The 22,500-nt window shown below is 44.0% G+C and overlaps 1 protein-coding gene across 2 annotated transcripts in view; it reads left to right on the top strand.

The window, feature by feature from the left end:
- Positions 1-22,500, top strand: part of sept4b (septin 4b) — a 105,245-nt gene that overhangs the window by 2,738 nt on the left and 80,007 nt on the right. For both annotated transcript variants that reach the window (XM_037530944.1, XM_037530942.1), the window contains exon 2: positions 13,341-13,348. In XM_037530944.1, coding sequence (XP_037386841.1) covers positions 13,341-13,348 — 8 coding nt within the window. The remainder of the gene's footprint in view (positions 1-13,340; positions 13,349-22,500) is intronic.

The raw sequence follows: 22,500 nt of genomic DNA, 5'->3' as shown, positions 1-22,500 counted from the left end.
CAGCTGCATCCAAGCCTTACATCACCAAGCGCAATGCAGAGCGTGGAATGCAGTGGTGTAAAGCACCGCCACTGGACTCTAGAGCAGTGGAGACGTGTTCTCTGGAGTGACCAATCACGCTTCTCCGCCTGGCAATCTGATGGACGAGCCTGGGTTTGGTGGTTACCAGGAGACGGTACTTGTCTGACTGCACTGTGCTGAGTGTAAAGTTTGGTGGAGGGGGGATCATGGTGTGGGGTTGTTTTTCAGGAGTTGGGCTCGGCCCCTTAGTTCCAGTGAAAGGAACTCTTAAAGCTTCAGCACCAAGAGATTTTGGACAATTTCATGCTCCCAACTTTGTGGGAACAGTTTGGGGACGGCCCCTTCCTGTTCCAGCATGACTGCACACCAGTGCACAAAGTTTGGTGTGGAAGAACTTGACTGGCCTGCACAGAGTCCTGACCTCAACCCAATAGAACTCCTTTGGGATGAATTAGAGCGGAGACTGTGAGCCAGGTCTTCTCGTCCAACATCAGTGTCCGACCTCACAAAAGTGCTTCTGGAAGAACGGTCAAGAATTCCCATAAACACTCCTAACCCTTGTGGAAAGCCTTCCCAAAAGAGTTTGAGCTGTTATAGCTGCAAAGGGTGGGCCGACATCATATTAAACCCTATGGATTAAGAATGGGACGTCACTCAAGTTCATATGCGTGTGAAGCCAGACGATTGAATACCTTTTGCAGTGTAGTGTAGGTTTCTGGTGTTGCTTTAGGCTGCATTCACTTTACAAAATCTAAATTGCTAAACCCGCCTGGTGTTCTCTATCTGCATACCTCTGAGAGGCGTGCTCGGCCCTGCTGATAAATGACTGTAATGCTTTTGAGATGACACGCCATCATTGTAGCAGAAGGTGTGTCACCTGTCAGTGCACAGACCTGTGTTTCTTACCTGGTTAGCTGGACAACTTTTGGTCTTTTTTTAATTTATTTATTTAATACGAAAACAGATACAACAACAATTTATACACTCACTGGCCACTTTATTAGGTATTTGAATGTGGCATGGTTGTTTGTGTCGGGTTGACAGGCTGGTCTGAGTATTTCAGAAACTGCTGATCTACTGGGATTTTCACGCACAACCATCTCTAGGGTTTACAGAGAACGGTCCGAAAAAGAGGAAATATCCAGTGAGCGGTCAGTTGTGTGGACGAAAATGCCTTGTTGATGTGAGAGGTCAGAGGAGAATGGGCAGACTGGTTCCAGATGATAGAAAAACAACAGGAACTCAAATAACCAACCAGAATCTCTGAGGAACGTTTCCAACACCTTGTTGAAAGTCTGACATGAAGAATTAAGACAGTTCTGAAGGAAAAAGGGGGTCCAGCCTTTTACTAGCGAGGTGTACCCAATAAAGTGGCCGGTGAGTGTATATCAACTGTTATGTCAGGGAACTTCAGTCAGTTTGCCAAAATTTCTAAATAATCAAAAGGTTAAGATGTAAACAGCGTCGTTCAGAGTGGTTTGGTGTGAAACGCTCTGTTCTAGAGAAACTTACCGAGTCAGAGCTGTTCACAGTGGTGGTGATAGGAACCAGACGTCCACCTCTAAAAGCTCCATCACAGAAAGTTCCTACATGAAATGGTTATGAATTCACTGCCTGATGACTGAGATATTGTCTTACGATAGTTTTGAGAAGATTTTGGCCTGAAATTCCATTCATGGTGGAGGGATACATGATATGCAGGATGTTGTGAGGTTAAAATAGTCCCCAAAGAAAACATATTATTTCAGATTTTCCTTCATTTTCCCATCATCATTCCATATAAAGCTCATAAGACTAGTGTAGGTTCACAGATAATTCTGGATAGTAAGTAAAATGTCTATATTTGTGCTGTACTCATGGAGACCCCTGGTTCCTATCACCACCACTGTAAAGCCATCTGAACTGTTTCGCTCTGAGTTACTCTGTTTACATCTCTAACAGTGAGTTATGGAGTAATTTTGGAAAAAATAGTGGAATTTAATTTTAAATTTGTTACCTCTAGAGCTTCATAGACCACCACTCGCCTCTGCAGCACTGAGAGATGTGAATAGCTCTGAGTTTCCACTGCAGTGACTCTTTGGCTGGACACCAGGGATAATTCAGGACGCCTCGTCTGCTGCTGAGTGAAGCTCGCTGCAGTCAGACTCATCACGCTGTAGTCGAGTCCCTGCTTTAGAGAGATGGCAGTGACTGAATTGGGGCTGGGTGTCAAAAAAATGGTCATACAGTACCAGATACCTCAACTTCAGCACTGATTTCTGAACGCTGTTTTTTCAAGACCTCTAAATTCAAGAAATATTATCAATAAAATCTCCATTTTCACAAAGAACCCTGGGTGGGTTATAAAGCATCATTACAGCCCTGGTTAAATGACGTTTTGTTGATTTTTCTAAACAAAAAAAAGTTGTTAGAGCGCCGTTTTTAGTTATTTGCTGTTATGTTCAGCATGTTAGAAATAAAAGATAAATAAAACATAAAATGTGATATTAACTTTTGCACAAGCCACATTTGTGTTTTTCCTTTAAGTTGTTTAATAAACAGTAATTGTCTATTAAAATGTGCAGAAGTGTGTCTATAGAGGACGTGTAGCTTATTTACACTTTTGCATGCGACTGCATGTTCTGTGCTACAGTCGATATTACGGCGCTTTTAATACTGCTATATATAAATGAGCTCTGTTCTGATTGGCGGTGTAATTCAGTCCAGGCAGGAACGCACCTCATTAACATTAGCGTGAGTGAGTGGGGCCAAGCTGTCGTATATGTAAGGTGTTGGTTTTTGTGACATCATAAAACTGTATAAATTTTTTTAGATTTTTGTTTTATTTATTTTTTTTCACCATGTTAACCTCAGCAAATAAACGGATATTGTGCACTAACATCTGCAGGAAAATGGCATGTTTAGGTGGGTTTTCTGTAGAGATTGGCTTATTTTTCACTTGGCCACCCAACAAAACCTGGAATTTAGGTGCTCAAACGTCTGCATATGACTGCATGTGATGTTTTAAATGTGAAAAAAAGAGGTACAAATTGCACCCCGATGAGCTAAGCTTTGGAAATGAAGGAGTCTATTATGAATCTAACAATGGAAAATAAACGTTTCAAGAGAGAGTTAAAACAAATCAATGGTTTAATGTTCTGTTTAGGGATTAATGATGTGGCCACACTACAGTAAAGGCAATTATAATGCAGCATTTTGCGATTCCAATGTACTGAAAACTTTTAAATTCTGCTGAACCCTTAATGTGGTTGGCTGGCTTGCATTACTTTTATCAAAATAATTTAGTTTAATGTTTCAGTTCATGCAAACATCCAAAGAACACCTGTGATTGGTCGGGATCCAGCATAGCATACAAACAATGATGAGTCAGAAGCTCGTTTGCATGAAACTCCTGCTCCTCCGGTGCTTCTTCTGAAATAAAGGCGTTAATAGTGAGTTTGTGCTGCGGTAGCTTTACACTAGATGTTGAACATTGCTGTGAGGATTTGATGGAGCATTAGTGAGGTCAGGTACTGATGTTGGATGGTCAGTTCTAGGTCACTCCAACTCATCCCAGAGGTACTGGATGGAGCTCAATCACTCCAGAGAACACAGTTCTACTGCTCCACAGTCCAATGCTGGAGGGCTTTATACCCCTCTAGCCTACGCTTGGCATTTGGCATGGAGAACTTGGGATCATATGCGGCTGCTCCAGAGCGTTCTATCGGTCAGTGCTTTTTTACAGAGATTATACGGTCATCTGTAGGTGACATTAGGCTCACTGTGCAGTGTTGTGTAACAAACGTCATCTGCATCTCTGACACGTCCTTCAAACCAGAGAAAACATCCCTCCAAGTTGTTTCGGTGAAACATGTTCAACCCCAGGTGTGTCTAGTCTTATTGGTTCTTATTCCAGCAAAGCAGGAACTCACCTGGTCAGGTATTTGATGGCTTAGGCAAACAAATGAAATGGGTAGAACCAGGAATGCTCATCTGAAGGTAACCTGTGATCACCTCAGAAAAGTCAACCTCTGAAGTGTGAACACAACAAGACCAATCAGAGGTGTTGCACAATCATCAAAAGGTAAAGCAAGAACAGGTTAGCTGGCTACGAGAAGCATTTGGAGGCTGTGTTCACAGCCAAAGGGGGTCTTATGGAATACTGAATGATAGGGGGCCCAAATTTATGCACATGCCACATTTTGTAGGTTTTTTTTTTTTTTGGTCAATATGTTAAGTGCAGTAAAATGTGCAGAATTAGAGTTCTTTTAATTTAGAGAATTTAGTTCTTGCCACACAAGCGGATTGGTTGAGAGGCGTTCTAACCGTGCTGTTAGTTCACATCACAGGTTTTACACTGTCACTGCGCTAAGACACCATTGATAAGCAACGAGTTTGACCGGTCTGTACTTCTTACACAAACAGAAAACTGACAATTTTAAGATCACTGACCTGGTCAGACTGAGAAGATCAGACGACACGTTTGGCGAATGGTACCGGGTTCATTTCTGGCTGATTCCAGGTTGTTTAGCTGTTCTTCTGTCACAGCTGCCGACTGAAAAGATGCTCAGTGGTGACGACAGTTTGGGAATTTAGTGTCATCTGATCTTCAGAGTCTGACCAAATCGGCTGTCGGTCAAATGTGATCTTAAAATTGTCAGTTTTCTGTTTGTGTAAGAAGTACAGACCGGTCAAACTGACCAGGTCAGACTGAGCCATAAAACTGCCACAATATCAGGTTCAGCTCAGTTTGCTCAGTTTCTCCAGATCAGTATTAATGTTGTTTTGTTCCAGCTGGTCTGTAAAGTTTCTTACAGCCCGTTTAGTTTGGCGAATGGTGTTGGGTTCATTTCTGGCTGATTCCAGGTTGTTCAGCTGTTCTTCTGTCACAGCTGCCGACTGAAAAGCTGCTCAGTGGTGACGACGGTTTGGGAATTTACAGTATCACACAAAAGAGAGTGCACCCCTCACATTTCTGCCAATATTTTATTCTATCTTTTGATGGGACGACACTATAGAAATGAAACTTGGATACAAGTTAAAGTGGTCAGTGTGCAGCTTGTATAGCAGTGCAGATTCACTGTCCTCTGAAAAGAACTCAACACACAGACATTAATGTCTAAATAGCTGGCAGCACAAGTGAGTCCACCTCACAGTGAACATGTCCAGATTGTGCTCAAAGTGTCAATATTTTGTGTGGCCATCATTGTTATCTAGCACTGCCTGAACCCTCTTGGGCATGGAATTCACCAGAGCTGCACAGGCTGCTACTGGAATCCTCTACAACTCCTCCATGATGACATCACGGAGCTGGTGGATGTCAGACACCGTGCACTCCTCCTCCTTCCGCTAAGGATGCCCCATAGGTGCTCAATTGGGTTTAGATCTGGAGAAATACTTGGCCAGTTCATCATCTTTGCCTTCAGCAAGGCAGTGGCATCTTGGAGGTGTGTTTGGGGTCATTATCGAGTTGGAAAACTGCCATGCGGTGCAGTTTCCGAAGGGAGGGGATTATGCTCTGCTTCAGAACGTCACAGGACATGTTGGAATTCATGTTTCCCTCAATGAACCGCAGCTCCACAGAGCCATCAGCACTCATGCAGCTCCAGACCATGATGCTACCACCACCATAATTGACTGTAGGCAAGAGACAATTGTCAAAAATTCTATTTTTCACATCCTCAGAGTTTTTTACCGTGAGCTGCAGTGGCCAGTATGAGCGAATTGTACCCAAAACACCAAATTTAACAGCCCTGCTCCCCAATCACACCTGGACCCTTGTAGCTCTGATTCACATGACACCAGGGAGGAACAACGACACAATTGGGCACAATGTGGACATGTTCACTGTGAGGTGGACTCACTTGTGTTAAGTGATACTTTTTTAATCCCACAACCGAGGAAATTCCACCTCCACATTTAACCCATCCGTGAAGTGAAACACCACATACACACTAGTGAATACACACACACTAGGGGGCAGTGAGAACACTTGCCTGGAGCGGTGGGGAGCCCTATCCACGGCCCCCGGGGAGCAATTGGGGGTTAGGTGTCTTGTTCAAGGGCACTTCAGTCATGGACTGTTGGTGTTGGGAATCGAACCGGCGACCTTCCAGTCACAGGCCAGTTCCCTAACCTCCAGCCCACAACTGCCCCCAAATACCAGCTATTTAGATACCAAATATAAACACCAGCTATTTAGATACCAAATATAAACACCAGCTATTTAGACATTAATGTCTGTGTGTTGTTCTTTTCAGAGGACAGTAAATCTGGACTGCTATACGAGCTGCACACTGACCACTTTAACTTGTATCCAAGTTTCATTTTTTAGTGTCGTCCCATGAAAAGATAGAATAAAATATTTGCAGAAATGTGATGGGGTGCACTTACTTTTGTGAGATACTGTCATGTCGTCTGATCTTCAGAGTCTGACCGAATCAGACTGAGCCATAAGACTACTTTAAAAACAGAAAAGCTGCTCAGTGGTGACGACAGTTTGGGAATTTAGTGTAAGGAGCTGGAGAACGAACTGCCGGCTGAGCAGCGAGTGGGCGGAGCTTGTTACTCTGACGTAGCAACAAGCTGCTCGTTAAGGAGCTCTAATTAGGAGGAAGGAACTGAACATTAAAACATATTAAACGCCGCGTTCACGGCCAGTTTATTCATTTCTTACTGTATTTATTTAACTGCTGTATTAAAGCAGTAGAGACACTCGAGGAGGGAGTTATCACCAATAACATCACGGCAGTAGATCATCACAGCCGTGATGTTACAGCAATAACACACTCCTTGAGTGTTCTACTGCTTTTCTACAACAGTTAAATAAATACAGATGTTATTTCACGATAACGCACTCCCTCTCGTGCTCTATTGCTTAAATATGACCTAGTTGTCATAGTTATCTTTAGAGGAAAACTGTGTAATGTACCAAGGGTGCCCAAACGTCCGTATCTTATATTTATCTACCCGTTTGATCAGTTGATTCCAAATCTTGCACAAAATATCAGTGTTGTTTCAGGTCCCGGAGTGTTGAGTGGTCTGAGGCTGAAGGCCGATGGGTTGGAATAGGAATTCGTGCAGGTCAGGCAGCCTTTTTGCAGAACTGAAGCTCTGCTCCCGTGTTTGTCTTATGGTGTTCACTTTGTAGTTGTACAGTTACAGACTGTAGTCCGTCTGTTTCTCTGATACTTTTGTTAGCCCCCTTTTACCCTGTTCTTCAGCAGTCAGGACCCCATGGATCCTCACACAGCAGGTACTATTTGGGTGGTGGATCATTCTCAGCACTGCAGTAACACTGACATGGTGGTGGTGTGTTGGTGTGTGTTACACTGGTACGAGTGGATCAGAAACAGCAGTGCAAATGCAATTGGGCAGTCGCAGCTTGATTAAAGTGACTGATTAAAATTGAATTCTCAGTGAATCGGCTTCGTAATTACCTTGTAATTTGAATGAGGAATCCACAGGTCATTTCAAAGGTGTATTTAGATGTCTGGAGATTCCAAAAGAGGGCACTATTGGCACTAATCACTTTTGTGTGCATCAGGGAAAAAGAGGAAACCCACACCAGCAGGATCTCACTTAAACTTAGGTTTGTCAAGCCAAAGTTGTCACAAAGCAGCTTTACAGGAAAATCCAGGTCTGAGCCCCCATGAGCGTCAACAGTGATGACAGTGGCAAGGAAAAACTCCCTAAGAGCAGGAGGGAGAAACACTGAGAGGAACCAAAACTCAAAAGGGGAGCCCATCCTCCTCTGGTCGACACTGGACAGCAAACAGCATTAGTATAAAGTATTAGAACACAAAACAGGGAAAAACGGGTTTGTAGTTACAAATGCGATGTATTTAAAGTAAAATGTATGCATGTACAGTAAATGTTTGCTGTTGTAAACAGTGTGTTTATCGTCAAAATATTCAGTAGATTAGTTGATTTGCTAATCGACTGCGACAGCTTCTTTCTGCTGATCCTTCCTCTCCATAGAAAGCTCCACTGCCTCCCTTCACTGTTTAGCACTGTTGGGTTGAGGCCTAATTTGGAACCTGAGTCAGAGAACCGGTGAGGCATGGTCACCGCAAAGCAAAGTGGATATTAAGAAATGAAAGCATCCATCAGGGATGAGAAAGCAAAACAAGGCTGAGATGCGGTCAGCCTCTGAAGTCCAGCTGAAACAACAGTGGAGAGTGAGAGTCCTCTGGTCACAGGGTTGGAGAGGCTTGTGGTCAACATTCCTCAGCCAGTGTTTGGTGCACAGATGTCCCACTCTGGTGTCTCCTCCTCTCAGTGTTCACAAATCGTACCTTTTATGAGGTGTGTTTTATTTAAATTTTAAAAAATGTATTTATTTATTTATTTTTAAAAGAGCTAAAACTCCACTAAGCCAATACGCAGGAGAATCAACAGCTGCTGGAAACGTTTAGCTGCAGTTATTGCTACGCAAGACTCACACCAGATACTGAAAGCAGAGGTTCACATACTTACAGATATGAAGTACTGAATCGTTTCCCTCAGTAAGTAAATGACCAAGCCTAATATTTCTGTCTCATTTGTGCAATTCGGGTTCTCTTTGTTTACTATTAGAACTTGTGTGAAAATCTGATGAAGTTTTTAGGCCAAATTTATGCAGAAAATTCAGAAGGGTTTGCAAACTTTCCAGCACAACTGTAATTGGAGGACTTGTTGGCAGAAGTTTGAGCTGGTAATCTGTGGAATGCTGTTAATAATAATTTTAAAAGGCTCACAGATTTAGAAGACTTATCTAGATCTGCCCACGTTATGTCCTGCACTCTCCTATCTGAAATGATCTATGAGTCAAGGCCAATTTATCTGAATTAAGAGGAGAATATCGCATCTTATATCTCCATTAATCTAAATAAATCTCCCCTCCCAGCGCAAATCCGTCACAGCGTTTCATGGGAAGCTGTGGAGTCGTGTCCCTGACAGCCTGTAGAAGCTGCAGATCCATTACATACGGTGTCTAAGCACGCCTCCTCTGCTGCACGGGTGTAGCGTCTCTCAGCTCACAGACATCATGCTTACTCACATTTACTCTATCCACACACGCAGAGCTTTAAATAGAGTCTGAGGTGTGAACAACTGGTTTTACCAACACGGAGTTCAGACAGAGTCGACAGGACCGGCTTATGCGCTTCTGTTGTCCTACAGTCTTACTAACGAGTTACAGTGTCCTGTCTGGAATTTTAGCCATTACAGTTTCATCTTCGGCTCTTCTGTATGTCAGAATATTGACTTGGGGCCCAATCCCATTTCTTTTTACCCCTACCCCTTGTCGCCCTCACCCCTTGGAACAGAGTTACAGGGGGTAGTGGTTGAGATCTTCCCTCTGAAATGGGACCCTCAAATAAAAACCGCTTCACTTCATTAACAGCTACCAGCGCCGCTCTGTAGGCGACCCTGCCCGTCTGCAGGGACAGCAGAGGAGGGGAAAGTTCAGCTCCTCACTGCTGGGCTTTAGTTACATTTAGGGATCATATGCCTTCAAAGAGGGGGGCAGTTATTTATTATCGCCCACCACTAATTCTTTGGTGATATGAAGCTGCAGCTCAGCTATTCACCAGCTTCTGGTTCTAATTTTCTCATTCCACCTTAAATGGTGCAGCAGCTACATTCTGGCGTCATAGCTGCTGGACTATTTAAGGTGGAACGGGAAAGTTAGCTAGCTAGCTACTGAGACATTAGCATGCTGGTAGCTATTTTTATGGTTGTTGTGAAGAAAACAACCAATAATACATTGAAATGACATTAATGCTAAGATAAAATGGTGGTAATCGTAGTTTTTTTTTTTAAACTGAGAAAATTCTCATATTTGTGGGTCTTTGGTCTCTTGCGCTGCCACCTTGCTGGTTTTTCTGGGGGTTTTATTTTTTTTCCTTTTTTTCCCCGTTATATTTCTCTGGAGCCTCTGAAAAACCTCCGTTTGGAGGGCCATGTAGCCCTAACTCTTCGCCCTACCCCTCCATCTCAACAAGAGTTGGGACACCCTAACCCTAGACGTGAACATGCGAAACAGAAGGATAAGGGCTCAGTGGTAGGGGTGGGGGGTGAAATGGGATCGGGCCTTAGTTCCTTTATATTTTCAACATGTTGACCTGCTGGGTCGGAATAATGACTTATTTTCTCAAAATATTGACTTATTCTGGCAGAAAAGTATTGTAACAATGCTATTATACATATTGTAATATCTTATGAATATTTGCTTTATCCCGAAATTATTACTTACTTTCTTAGTACTTTGACATGCACTGTTAGAAATAAAGGTTCTGTGCATTTTTCACTCATCAAGGTAAAAACCGTGGTTTTAAGGTCTGATTGTGAACCTTAAATCAGTTTTTCCAGGAAAAAAGTTTGTATTTGTACCTTTCATAACCGAATGTTTTAAAACAGAACAGTAGAATAAAGGCCTGGAGGCGAGACGGGGAGGGGGAGGGGGATGGGGGGGTGTGGAGTCAGCACAGCTAAGATTATGGTTCAGTTTTGTTCCCTGACTAAAGGTACTGAGATGGAGCCTTGAGGGTCCCACCCCAGTGACAAGAGGAGCACTGACCCAGTGATAGTTTAGTACCTTTATTTCTGTGAGTGTAGTATTTTTACATTTTGATAAGTATTTTGACTTTAATATTTCAAGAAAATAAGTCATTATTTTGAGATATTAAGTCAATATTATAAAAAAAGTCAGAATTTTGAGATACTGGGTGAATATTTTGAGACATAAACTCAACATTTTCAAATAAAGAGATTTCTAGATAATGAAAAGTCATTATTTCAAGATATTTAGTCAAATTTTCCAGCAAATGTCCTTATTTTGAGAAATTCCACATATTTTCCGAAGTCCCTCATTAGTTAAGTGTGTGAGACGTAAACAGAGAGATTCAGAGGGTTTGGTGTGAAATGGTTCAGATGTCTTTACAGTGGTGGTGATGGGAACCAGGGGTCGCCATGACTACAACACAGATATAGACATTTTATTTACTATCCAGAACCACCAGAAAACCTACACGAGTCTTCTGAGTTTATATGGAATGTTGATGATGGGAAATAGTGGAAAATCTGAAACAATACATTTTCTTGGGGGACTTTTTGCTGCACAACACCCTGCACATATCCCTCCACCATGAATGGAAGTCTTTAGGCCAAAATCAACAATTCCGACAATGTCTGGGAATGAGCTTCCATACACAGCAGTATTCGGCGTTCCTGATTTACGTAAATCAGGAATGTCCAGCTGTCCGCAATACCTTCAGGAACGAGCCAGTTCCTTCAAACTGTAAACCTGAAATGAAGGAAGAGGCACAAATAAGATGAGTAAAGAAGTACTTAAGTTCCTTGAAGAACCTGGGAGTGTGTTCTAAAAGGGCTGTGCAAGTGTGAGGAACCTTTCTAACAGCTTAAGAACCTCAGTTTCTATACTCCTGAAGCTCAAGTGAAGCCAAGAACCACTATAGTTTAAGATCATTTGTTCGGCAGTCAGTATTAAAGGGCCCATATCTGCATCTTCACTGTATTTTATGTTTCTTCTCTGAAGAACATATGACATTCTGTGCTGTTTAAAGTAACAAAAAGTCATATTTAATATACACTATATTGCCAGAAGGATTGGCTTGTCTGTCTTCACACGCATATGAAATTGAGTGAGATCCCATTTTTAATCCATAGGGTTTAATATGATGTCGGCCCACCCTTTGCAGCTATAACAGCTTCAACTCTTCTGGGAAGGCTTTCCACAAGGGTTAGGAATACGTTTATGGGACACTGATGTTTGAGGCGAAGGCCTGGCTCACAGTCTCCATTCTAATTCATCCCAAAGGTGTTCTATGGGGTTGAGGTCAGGACTCTGTGCAGGCCAGTCAAGTTCTTCCACACCAAACTCGCTCATCCGTGTCTTTATGGACCTGCTTTGTGCACTGGTGTGCAGTCATGTTGGAACAGGAAGGGGTCGTCCCCAAACTGTTCCCACAAAGTTGGGAGCATGAAATTGTCCAAAATCTCTTGGTGCTGAAGCTTTAAGAGTTCCTTTCACTGGAACTAAGGGGCCGAGCCCAACTCCTGAAAACAAACCTACACCATGATCCCCCCTCCACCAAACTTTACACTCGGCACAATGCAGTCAGACAAGTAACGTCTCCTGGCAACCGCCAAACCCAGACTCATCCATCGGATTCCCAGATGGAGAAGCGTGATTGGTCACTCCAGAGAACTCGTCTCCACTGCTCTAGAGTCCAGTGGTGGCGCTTTACTTCACTGCATTCCACGCTTTGCATTGCATTTGGTGATGTAAGGCTTGGATGCAGCTGCTCGGCCACGGAAACCCATTCCATGAAGCTCTCTATGCTGTTCTTGAGCTGATCTGAAGGCCACATGAAGTTTGGAGGTCTGTAGTGATTGACTCTGCAGAAAGTTGGTGACCTCTGTGCACTATGCCCCTCAGCATCCGCTGACCGCTCTGTCATTTTACGTGGCCGACCACTTCATGGCTGAGTTGCTGTCGTTCCCAGTCGCTTTCACTTTGTTATAATCCCACTGACAGTTGACTGTGGAATATTTAGTAGGGAGGAAATTTCATGTTTCTTGTATGAACTCTACTGACTAAACCGGGCATTTTTAAATGTTAACAATGTTTACATACAACATCAAACTGCCCTATATTAACCCTTTTGTTTCTATATGAAGGCTAAAGCAGAGTTTTACAGTGATCTGGCTGTGTGTTTGTGCTGTAGTTCTGGGTTGTGGGATGTTGGATCTGGTTTCTCTCACTCTAGCTAGTCAGGGCAGGGTCTGCTGAGTGATCTGATGTGGCAATCATCTTTTTAAACCTTTGTTTATAACATGAAGGTTAAAAGCAGAATTTTACCAGCAGCAAGTGAGATTTGGTTGATTTTGGAGCTGAATTGCTGGCTGATGGAAGGTCACGGGTGGATGAAATCACTCTGGATTGTAAGGGCAGAGTCTGTAAGTGATCTGATTTAACCCTTTGTTGGAAAATGAAGGCCAGAACATCAGAGCAATAATATCGGAATGTTAAGGGATTTTTCGAGCCGAATTAGTCACTGATGTTAGTTTGGGCCGAGTCTCCTGAATGGTCTGATATGTTTATCATGTCCGTAGATTAAACCGTTCTGAAGGCTAGAACTTACCTGCAGTTTTGCTTCAGGTTCTAAGGGTTGAAAAAAGATTGATTTGATTTTCCATGATGTTGTCCTTTTAAAGAGAGGAACATGTTTATGCTTTTATGTAATGTGTCTCTCTCTCTCTCTCTCTCTCTCTCTCTCGGCTCCTGCTGCTCTGATGGATCTTCCTCGGTATCCTCAATCCCTCATGCTGGACAGATGATGAGGTAAGGCCGCATTCAGTTGTCTGGTATGTTCTGGTTGCGGTTCTTTGGTGGAGAACTCTGCAGTGAGACCACTGTTCTGGGTTAGATGTTCCCATGCCACGAGTGTAGCCTTTGGACTTGCTCTCATTCAGGTCCCTGCTCTTCAGAAATGGATTTGGTTCTTAACCCGATTTTTCTTGCTCCTTAAAAACGACGATGCCACATTTCTGATCCGCCTGTTCATCACTGCTCAGGTGCTCAGAGCGGCTGCGACTCAGTGTTTCTCGCTCAGACGCTGCCTCTGCTTCTTGACTAAGGAGGTCATCCTTCTCAGGCTGAGAGTGCTGACCTGCTTCAGTCAGTAAAGTCAGAGTAAATAAGAAAGGAAGCTGATCCTAAATCTGCAGGGCTGCTCCATGAAGCTTTGTCAATACAGGCCATTGTTCTTAATAATGTACAAGCAGCCTGGTTGCAGATGAGTGGATAACTTGATTCCAACAAGCTTGTCCTGTAGAACTATACAGGTTTCATAATTAGTAGGAAACTAAAAAGTGATGTTTAATAAAAATGGAAAATTATTAGATAAAAAGAGCCATACATGATCCTGAATTTCAAAAGTGCCAAGACAGATACTTGATATAGATACTTCATGTATGTACAGTGCTGGAGCCTATCCCAGCGGTCATTGGGCAGAAGGCAGGACAGGTCACCAGTCCATCACAGGGCTGACACACACACACACACACACACACACACACAGACAGACATATACATTCACACACACATTCACACCTAGCTGCAATTTAGCGTGTCCAGTTGGCCTGACTGCGTGTCCTTGGATTGTGGGAGAAAACTGGAGAACCTGGAGGAAACCCATGCAGACATGGGGAGAACAAACTCCATACAGAAATGACCCTGGTTGCCCGGCCGGGGAATCGAACCCAGACCCTCATGGCTGTGAGACGACTATATATAGATTCCCACGGTTCAATTAGTGGTTGTAGTGAATTAATAACATTTAGCCATTTGTACTTTGGTAAGAATTTAGAACCAACAACAAACTGTGTTTGCATGCTGAGGAATTAGACCTCCACATTTTACCCATTCGTGCCGTGAAACACCCACATACATGCACGCTATGGGGCAGTGAGCACACTTGCCTGGAGCGGTGGGCAGCCCTGTCCACAGCACCCGGGGACCAGCTGGGGGGTTAGGTGTCTTGTTCAAGGGCACTTCAGTCATTTACAGTTGATCAGGGGATCAAACCGACGTCCTTCTGGTCACAAGGCTGGTAACTTAAACTTGAGCCCATGACGGGTGTGGATGTTGTATTGTAGAGTTGCTTCGTGCGGTGGCCAACAAGACCCAGTGCACAGTATGACTGAAAATATGCCATAAATGTGGTAAAAACACTTCTATCCACATGACTACACCTGAGCTACAGTTCACAAACACTCACAAAAACATACGACTTCAGAATGCCACTCACAACACACTGGGAATGCTTCTGGAAGACTCTGGAAGAAGCTGATATGACTGCAGAGACTCGCATTCAGCAAGTCTGTGGTTAATTTGGTTGGGCCTAGTTAGCCGTTCTGACGTCATAGTTACAGTCACACTTTACAGCTGATTCCAATCATGATACGGTGATATTAGTTCGGGTGTCGTCATTTTAATGAGTGTTTTCTGCGTTTGCAGTTTGTTGGGTCGTCTCAGCCATCACAGCTTTGTGTTTACAGTGCTGTTAAAACTAAACCGATGATGCTGTATAGTGATCTGTGGCACCGTAGTGTTTCTTGGTAAACTCCACTTTTGTTCCAAGGTGGATTCTTCTGATGGGCGATGTGCAAGTCCGTCAATGAGCCTGCTCTAAGCTCACAGGAGCAGATCAGTTTCCACCCAGCGTCACTGTCTCTCACATCAGTGTCACTCCCTGTGTGTCACATGGCTCTCCAGCTGTGTTTGGACTCGTGGAGGTGTCGCCAAACAGAGCAGATAAACAGTTTGTTGGGTGACGAGTGCGGCTCTGTGGGTGTGATGAAACCAGGCCGCGATTTAAGCACATTCCGTGCTGCCACGTCACAGCTCGAAGGCATAATCCAGTTTTACTGGACAGGTTGTGTGTTTGTGAAGGGGAATTTCACCAGGTTTTCAAATTTTCAGCATCATTCAGCCTTTGACGTGATGTAAACAGAGTGATTCAGAGGCGTTTGGTGCGAAATGGTTCAGATGTCTTTACAGTGGTGGTGATAGGAACCGGGGGTTGCCATGACTACAACACACACACAGACATTTTATTTACTATCCAGAACCACCAGTGAACCTACACAAGTCTTCGGAGTTTGTGGAATGTTGATGATGGGAAAATTGTGGAAAATCTGAAATAATAAGACTTTTTTCCTCACAATGCCTTCCATATTATGCGTCCTTCCACCATGAATGGATTTTAAGGCCAACATCTTCTCAAAACTATCATAAAACAGTGTCTCAGTCATCAGGCAGTGAATTCATAACCTTTTCATGTAGGAACGTTCTGTGAGGGAGCTTTTAGAGGACGTCTGGTTCCTATCAACGCCACTGTGAACAGTTCATGGCCAGAAGCTGACCATTGATGAAGGGATAGAGTACGGCAAAACTAATGAACACACCAAGAAGACAAGGATACGGATCAACTAATCGGCTGCAATGAAATAATTATTAGTACGTGCCATTTTTGAATTTGTGTGATGTTGCATAGTGGAAATGGTATTTATTGCTATGTTTAGGGTTTAAAAAGTTATTTATAAAGTTTTTGTAGTTGATGTTATTTGTGCAGCAGCTCAAGGCTGGTGGTCCTAATTGAATCAGCTTGGTTCGTATCTTTCAGTTGAGTGCGAGTCCGAGTCATGCGTCAGTCAATATGCGACTCGCTCACTCGAGTCCCCACCAGTCCCTCACTAAGATCGCATTCTCACCAGTGACAGTGTTTGCGCTCTGTGAGCACATTTCTGTGGGCTTTCTCCTCTTCTGTGCAGACTGCCGGGTGTGGTGGGCAGCTCTGCGGCTCCCTCCCTCGTGCTAAAGGGGGAAAAGGCACGGACGTCGGCTGCGTCCAGCCCAAGAACGGTGACATCACTCCTGTCCAGTTTTAGCTAGCTCTGCACGCTGACCGCACACGTTCCCACTATAAATGTCAGACATCTCCCTCATCCAGGCCTTCTGAAAGTGCCAAGTGGCTCGCATTCCACTGTGGTTTTCACTCGAGCCACAATCACATCTTTCCTTCAGCTGAGGCCTATAACACCAGAGCTGCAAGCCAGCGACTATAGTTGGACTTTATTAGGCCATTAGCTCAGCGCTAGGTTCTCATTTCTGTTTTTTTTACCACAGGGTGTCTGTTTCCCTCATTTTCATTTATGGTGCGTTCCAGCACACGCATCTCTCTTTCTGGTTGCGCCAGAAAGATCCACCCAGTGATTGGCATCTTACAGACAGGCTTGCCTGGAAAACCAGATCTTCTAAATACAAACGAGAAGAGGCAGAACCACCCTTACTGCCTCCATGTGACAGTCTGTTGTTTCAGAAACAACACCCAAATCCTCCTCATGGTTTCACTGCCCTGTTACATTTACATTTACAGCATTTAGCAGACACTCTTATCCAGAGCGACTCACAAGAAGCGCTTTGTCTATCTAGAGAAAGTGTCTTTGCTAGTTACCAATAAGTTGGAGAAAAAGGCAGACCTGAGCTCAGGTACTGCTAGATACAAAAGTCAGTGAAGATACCCAGAAAAAAGGAACCGAGTTGAGCACAGAACTCTGTGCCATGCAGCGCCATGCAATACAATACAATACAATAAACTACAATACACAGTGCATTCAACAATAAAGTAAACTACAAAACACAGTGCAATACAATAAAATATTGTTAAACTGTTAAACTGTTAAACTTCTTTCTTTACTTTCTTAATAGTCTTCCGTTCTGTCCGAGTTATTGGTCAGTGGAGCAGTAAAATAGGTCCTCTGACATGGAAGCATGAACGGTTTTCAGATGATGTTACACTCAGCGATGAAGTGCTGTCGCCTAATCAAGCAAATGGGCTCTTTGCATTTGAGAAATGTGGCAGGGAAACTTTGGTGGTTATCAGAGATGATCTATCTCTTTGTCTCGTTAGGTAAGAAGGCGTAGTTTTAAGAACGCGTAGTTTTAAGAAGGCGTAGTTTGAAGAAGCTGAAAACAATCAACTAAGTGAGCTAGAAGCAAGTGGCTGGATCAATGCACACTGTAGATGTGCCCATGTTGAATCATGTTGCCAGTCTATTAGAGACCTGCCTTCAGGATTGGCATGGAATGGAATACAAGTTAGAGGAATCCATTTATGTTTGAAGTTAACTGTATAAACTGATGAATCAGTTATTAATCTCAGTTACCTCAGCTGAGTGCTCAGGCCCCGCCTTTCTGCCGGCTCTCTCGGCCGTCATCGTCGGGGCCCAGGTTGCGGGCGCATGCCACACTGATAAATCAATGTGATCAGTTATTAATTTGTGTTACTGAGCTTAGCTAAAGCCTGGCTGATGTTTTGGTCACTTTTGAATGTTGGTGGTGTTTTCACACTCGTGGTAGCAGGAGACGGACTCTACAACACACACAAGTGGCTCAGGTAGTGCGGCTCATCCAGGATGGCATATCAATGCGAGCTGTGGCAAGAAGGTTTGCTGTGTCTGTCAGTGTTCAGTGCTGTGTAGTGTCCAGAGGCTGGAGGTGCTACCAGGAGACAGGCCAGTACACCAGGAGACATGGAAGAGGCCGTAGGAGGGCAACAACCCAGCAGCAAGACCGCTACCTCCGCCTTTGTGCAAGGAGGAACAGGAGGAGCTGCCAGAGCCCTGCAAAATGACCTCCAGCAGGCCACAAATGTGCATGTGTCTGCACAAACGGTTAGAAACCGGCTCCATGAGGATGGTATGAGGGCTCGACGTCCACAGATGAGGGTTGTGCTCACAGCCCAACACCGTGCAGGACGCTTGGCATTTGGCAGAGAACACCAGGATTGGCAAACTTGCCACTGGCGCCCTGTGATCTTCACAGATGAAAGCAGGTTCACACTGAGCACATGTGACAGACGTGACAGAGTCTGGAGACGCCGTGGAGAGCGATCTGCTGCCTGCAACATCCTTCAGCATGACCAGTTTGGCAGTGGGTCAGTAATGGTGTGGGGTGGCATTTCTTTGGAGGGCCGCACAGCCGTCCATGTGCTCGCCAGAGGTAGCCTGACTGCCATTAGGTACCGAGATGAGATCCTCAGACCCCTTGTGAGACCATATGCTGGTGCAGTTGGCCCTGGGTTCCTCCTAATGCAGGACAATGCTAGACCTCATGTGGCTGGAGTGTGTCTGCAGTTCCTGCAAGATGAAGGCATTGAAGCTATGGACCGGCCCACCCGTTTCCCAGACCTGAATCCGATTGAGCACATCTGGAACATCATGTCTCGCTCCATCCACCAACGCCACGTTGCACCACAGACTGTCCAGGAGTTGGCGGATGCTTTAGTCCAGGTCTGGGAGGAGATCCCTCAGGAGACCATCCGCCACCTCATCAGGAGCTGCCCAGGCGTTGTAGGGAGGTCATACAGGCGCGTGGAGGCCACACACAACACTGAGCCTCATTTTGACCTGTTTTAAGGACATTACATCAAAGTTGGATCAGCCTGTCGTGTGTTTTTCCACTTTAATTTTGTGTGTGACTCCAAATCCAGGAGTCCACTGGTGAATAAATTTGATTTCCATTGATGATTTTTGTGATTTCGTTGTCAGTACATTCAACTTTGTACAGAACAAAGTATTCAATGAGAATATTTCATTCATTCAGATCTAGGATGAGTTATTGGAGTGTTCCCTTTATTTTTTTGAGCAGTGTAAAACAGCGCTGTTACTATGAAGTCGATTGGATAGATGGTTCAGCTTTGATGCTGGAGTTCTCTGCTAATGATGCTGCCTTTTCACTTGGCGGGAGAGGAACTGAAAACATGAAGACACCTCAGGAGACGTAGCTAACGAGAGGCACTAATGACCACCTCAGGTTCTCGTAATGGAGAGCTTTAGTACAGTAAACTGTAGTTTTACTTTACTATCTCCTCTGGCTGTGAGAGAACTGTTGTTGGGCTCATTACCAGCTGTTTCCTTCTGAATGGGTAGGAAATGGCACGAGCCACCCATATAGCTGCCTGTAGATATGATGTGCTTGACATTTTTGCTGTTATCATAAATATGCAGTGTTAGACTAGAACCATTTGAGCCCGGCTACTTTGCTTGGCTCGGCTCGACGCACAACTGGACCGCTGTCTGCTCTCTGATTGATCGGTTTCTTCCACATACACGAGCAGAGCCCGGCCCAGATGTGCACTGCTTCCTGTCCCAGCTGGGCCGGATCGGCCCTGGCAAGCCCAGAGTCCCCCATCTCCTGCGGTTCTGGAGATGGTGACCCGGAAATGCCTTTGCGCTCATGAAGTGAAGTCCTCTGTTAGAAAGTCACTTGCTATAAATATTTCCTCCAGCCTGGTTCTCATGGCCCCCCCTGCGACTCCCGGGGCAAACCACTGGACCGAATGGTGTGTCAGAGGAGAAGGGATGCAGTTCGCTGGGGGTCAAGATTAAAGAACTGTCAATCATAGACGACTGATTAAGTCTCCAAAGCTAAGAATGCACTAGAGTAGCCAAAAGCTGTCTATGGTGGAATAATCCAGATGCCATCTGGTAGCTGTTTGACTGTCTCACTGGTTTTGACAGTTGTTATGTAAAATGAGTGCTTGTCCCTTTTAGAACGTTATCATAATTTTGCTGCTTCAAAAAAAATCTCTTTCCACACAACTGCCTGCCTCTGCACTGCAGTACGTCTTCTCTGACAGAGGGGAAACGCTGCTTTCTCATACTTTCAGCATCCAATTGGACTGAGCAGTCCTGTCAGATTAGCATTTGAACCTCATCTAGACGTGAAGGCCATCTGCATTCAGACTTTGGGGGTGACGTTGCAAGACGAATGTTCAAGATGCAATGCCCTCATCCTTTAACAGGTCTCAGCTGGGCCTCCAAAAGCTTCCAGATGCTTATGGGGAGGTCAGCAGGCTGACATTAAAGCACATGAGGTGGTAGCTTGCAGGAAAATATCATTTGCATAACTTCATGACCTGTTTGATTCCAGTTGTGCTTTTATGTGCAAGCAAGGCTCTTCAGTTCATTCATAATCCAACACTGGCTTGCTGACCTGCAGAGCCAATATAGCAGCACTACAGGCAGCACTAATATTAGTGTATAGAGCAGATGAAGCCTTCAGACTGACCCCGGTGAAGAATGTGGAACCGTGCTGTGCAGGTAGGAGTGACTGTGATGGGCTTAAAATTTTGAAATCTCTGTTTTAAAAATCTTGTTCATAGTGTAAAGTGGTGGAGTCGTGAGATACTGTACATATACGGTTATTATTATTTTTACTATCCCCAAATTTCTCCACTATCAATCACTGAGATGTAAACGGAGTCTTCAGAGTGGATTGGTGTGAAATGGTTCATTTTAGAGACTCAGTTCTTTACTCAGTGTAAAAGGAAAGTCTTAGCAAGTGAAATCAGTTTAAATGTAGTGAATATATGTAATACTTTTAAATATGTCATCAATGAAAGCATATTATAACATTATTTAGCCTTATTTCTAGATACTTTTTAAAAGTAATTTTACCTGAAGAAAGTGTCTTATTCCATTGACAAATTAGTTTACTTGGTTTGAAAAATAATGCAGATAATTTAGCCTTTTTAAAGAAGTAAAGCTTAGAACGAGTTGATCTGCCAAAGATGCTTCCTCTAGATGAAATGACTTTAAGTGTGTGTGTGTGTGTGTGTGTGTGTATGTATGCAAATATATGCATGTATGCAAATATACACTTGCCAGCCACTTTTATTATGTTCAGTCGCTTGTTAACACAAATAGCTAATCAGCCAATCACACGGCCGCAACTCACTGCATTTAGGCGTGTAGAGGCGGTCAAGACGACTTGCTGAAGTGCAGACCGAGCATCAGAACGGGGAAGAAAGGGGATTTAAGGGGCTTTGAACGTGGCGTGGTTGTTGGTGTCAGACGGGCTGGTCTGAGTATTTCAGAAACTGCTGATCTGCTGGGATTTTCACACACAACCATCTCTAGGGTTTCTGTCTAGGGACAGAGAACGGTCCGAAAAAGAGGAAATATCCAGTGAGCGGTCAGTTGTGTTCACGAAAAGGCCTTGTTGGTGTGAGAGGTCAGAGGAGAATGGGCAGACTGGTTCCAGATGATAGAAAGACAACAGGAACTCAAATAACCAACCAGAATCTCTGAGGAACGTTTCCAACACCTTGTTAAAAGTCTGATACGAAGAATTAAGGCAGTTCTGAAGGAAAAAGGGGGTCCAACCTTTTACTACTTAATAAAGTGGCCAGTGTTTATTTACTTTATAGCACCTTTCATACATTAAAAATACAGTTCAAAGTGCTTCACAACACAAAGTAAAAATATCAAAAATAAACAATAAGAATGCAAAAAATAAAAGCAATAGCAGAAAAGAGGATATTAATGATTAAAATTAAATGGCACGAGTATAAAAAAAATACAAACAATAAAACGATGCAAAACAAAATGCAAATGTTGTTGTTGTTGTTGTTGTTGTTGTTGTTGTTGTTGTTGTTGTTGTTGTTGTTGTTGTCGTCGTCGTCGTCGTCGTCGTCGTCGTCGTCGTCGTCGTCGTCGTCGTCGTCGTCGTCGTCGTCGTAATCGTAAAACTGCGTCTGTCCCCAGGCAGCGATGCTCTCTTACAGAGCCATCACACTCTTCAGGCGCCTGGTTCCCATCATCCCCACTGTGAGCCGTTCTGACTCTGTGAGGAGTTGGTGGGGAATTAGACACACCCTGCAAATCACCTGCATCTGAAATCTGTCTGCGCCTCTACATGTCGTTCACTCCAGAGAACTTTTGTTTACATCTCAAACGCTGAATCGGCCAGAAATTTCCCTGAATTTTCCTATTCACCCATCAGTGAATCTGAGCTGCGCCGCTGTGATTAGATGATTAAGATGAGCTGTAATGTAGACAGAAGCTTAAATGCCCAGCTTGTGGTTTGTTTAAGCTCGGTCAAAGCCTGATTAAACCCAGACTTGTCTTAATTAAAGAGGTTTTCAG

This window comes from Pygocentrus nattereri, chromosome 19 (genome assembly GCF_015220715.1).
Source record: "Pygocentrus nattereri isolate fPygNat1 chromosome 19, fPygNat1.pri, whole genome shotgun sequence".
Taxonomy (NCBI): Eukaryota; Metazoa; Chordata; class Actinopteri; order Characiformes; family Serrasalmidae; genus Pygocentrus; species Pygocentrus nattereri.
This window is presented reverse-complemented; position numbering and strand designations above follow the sequence as displayed.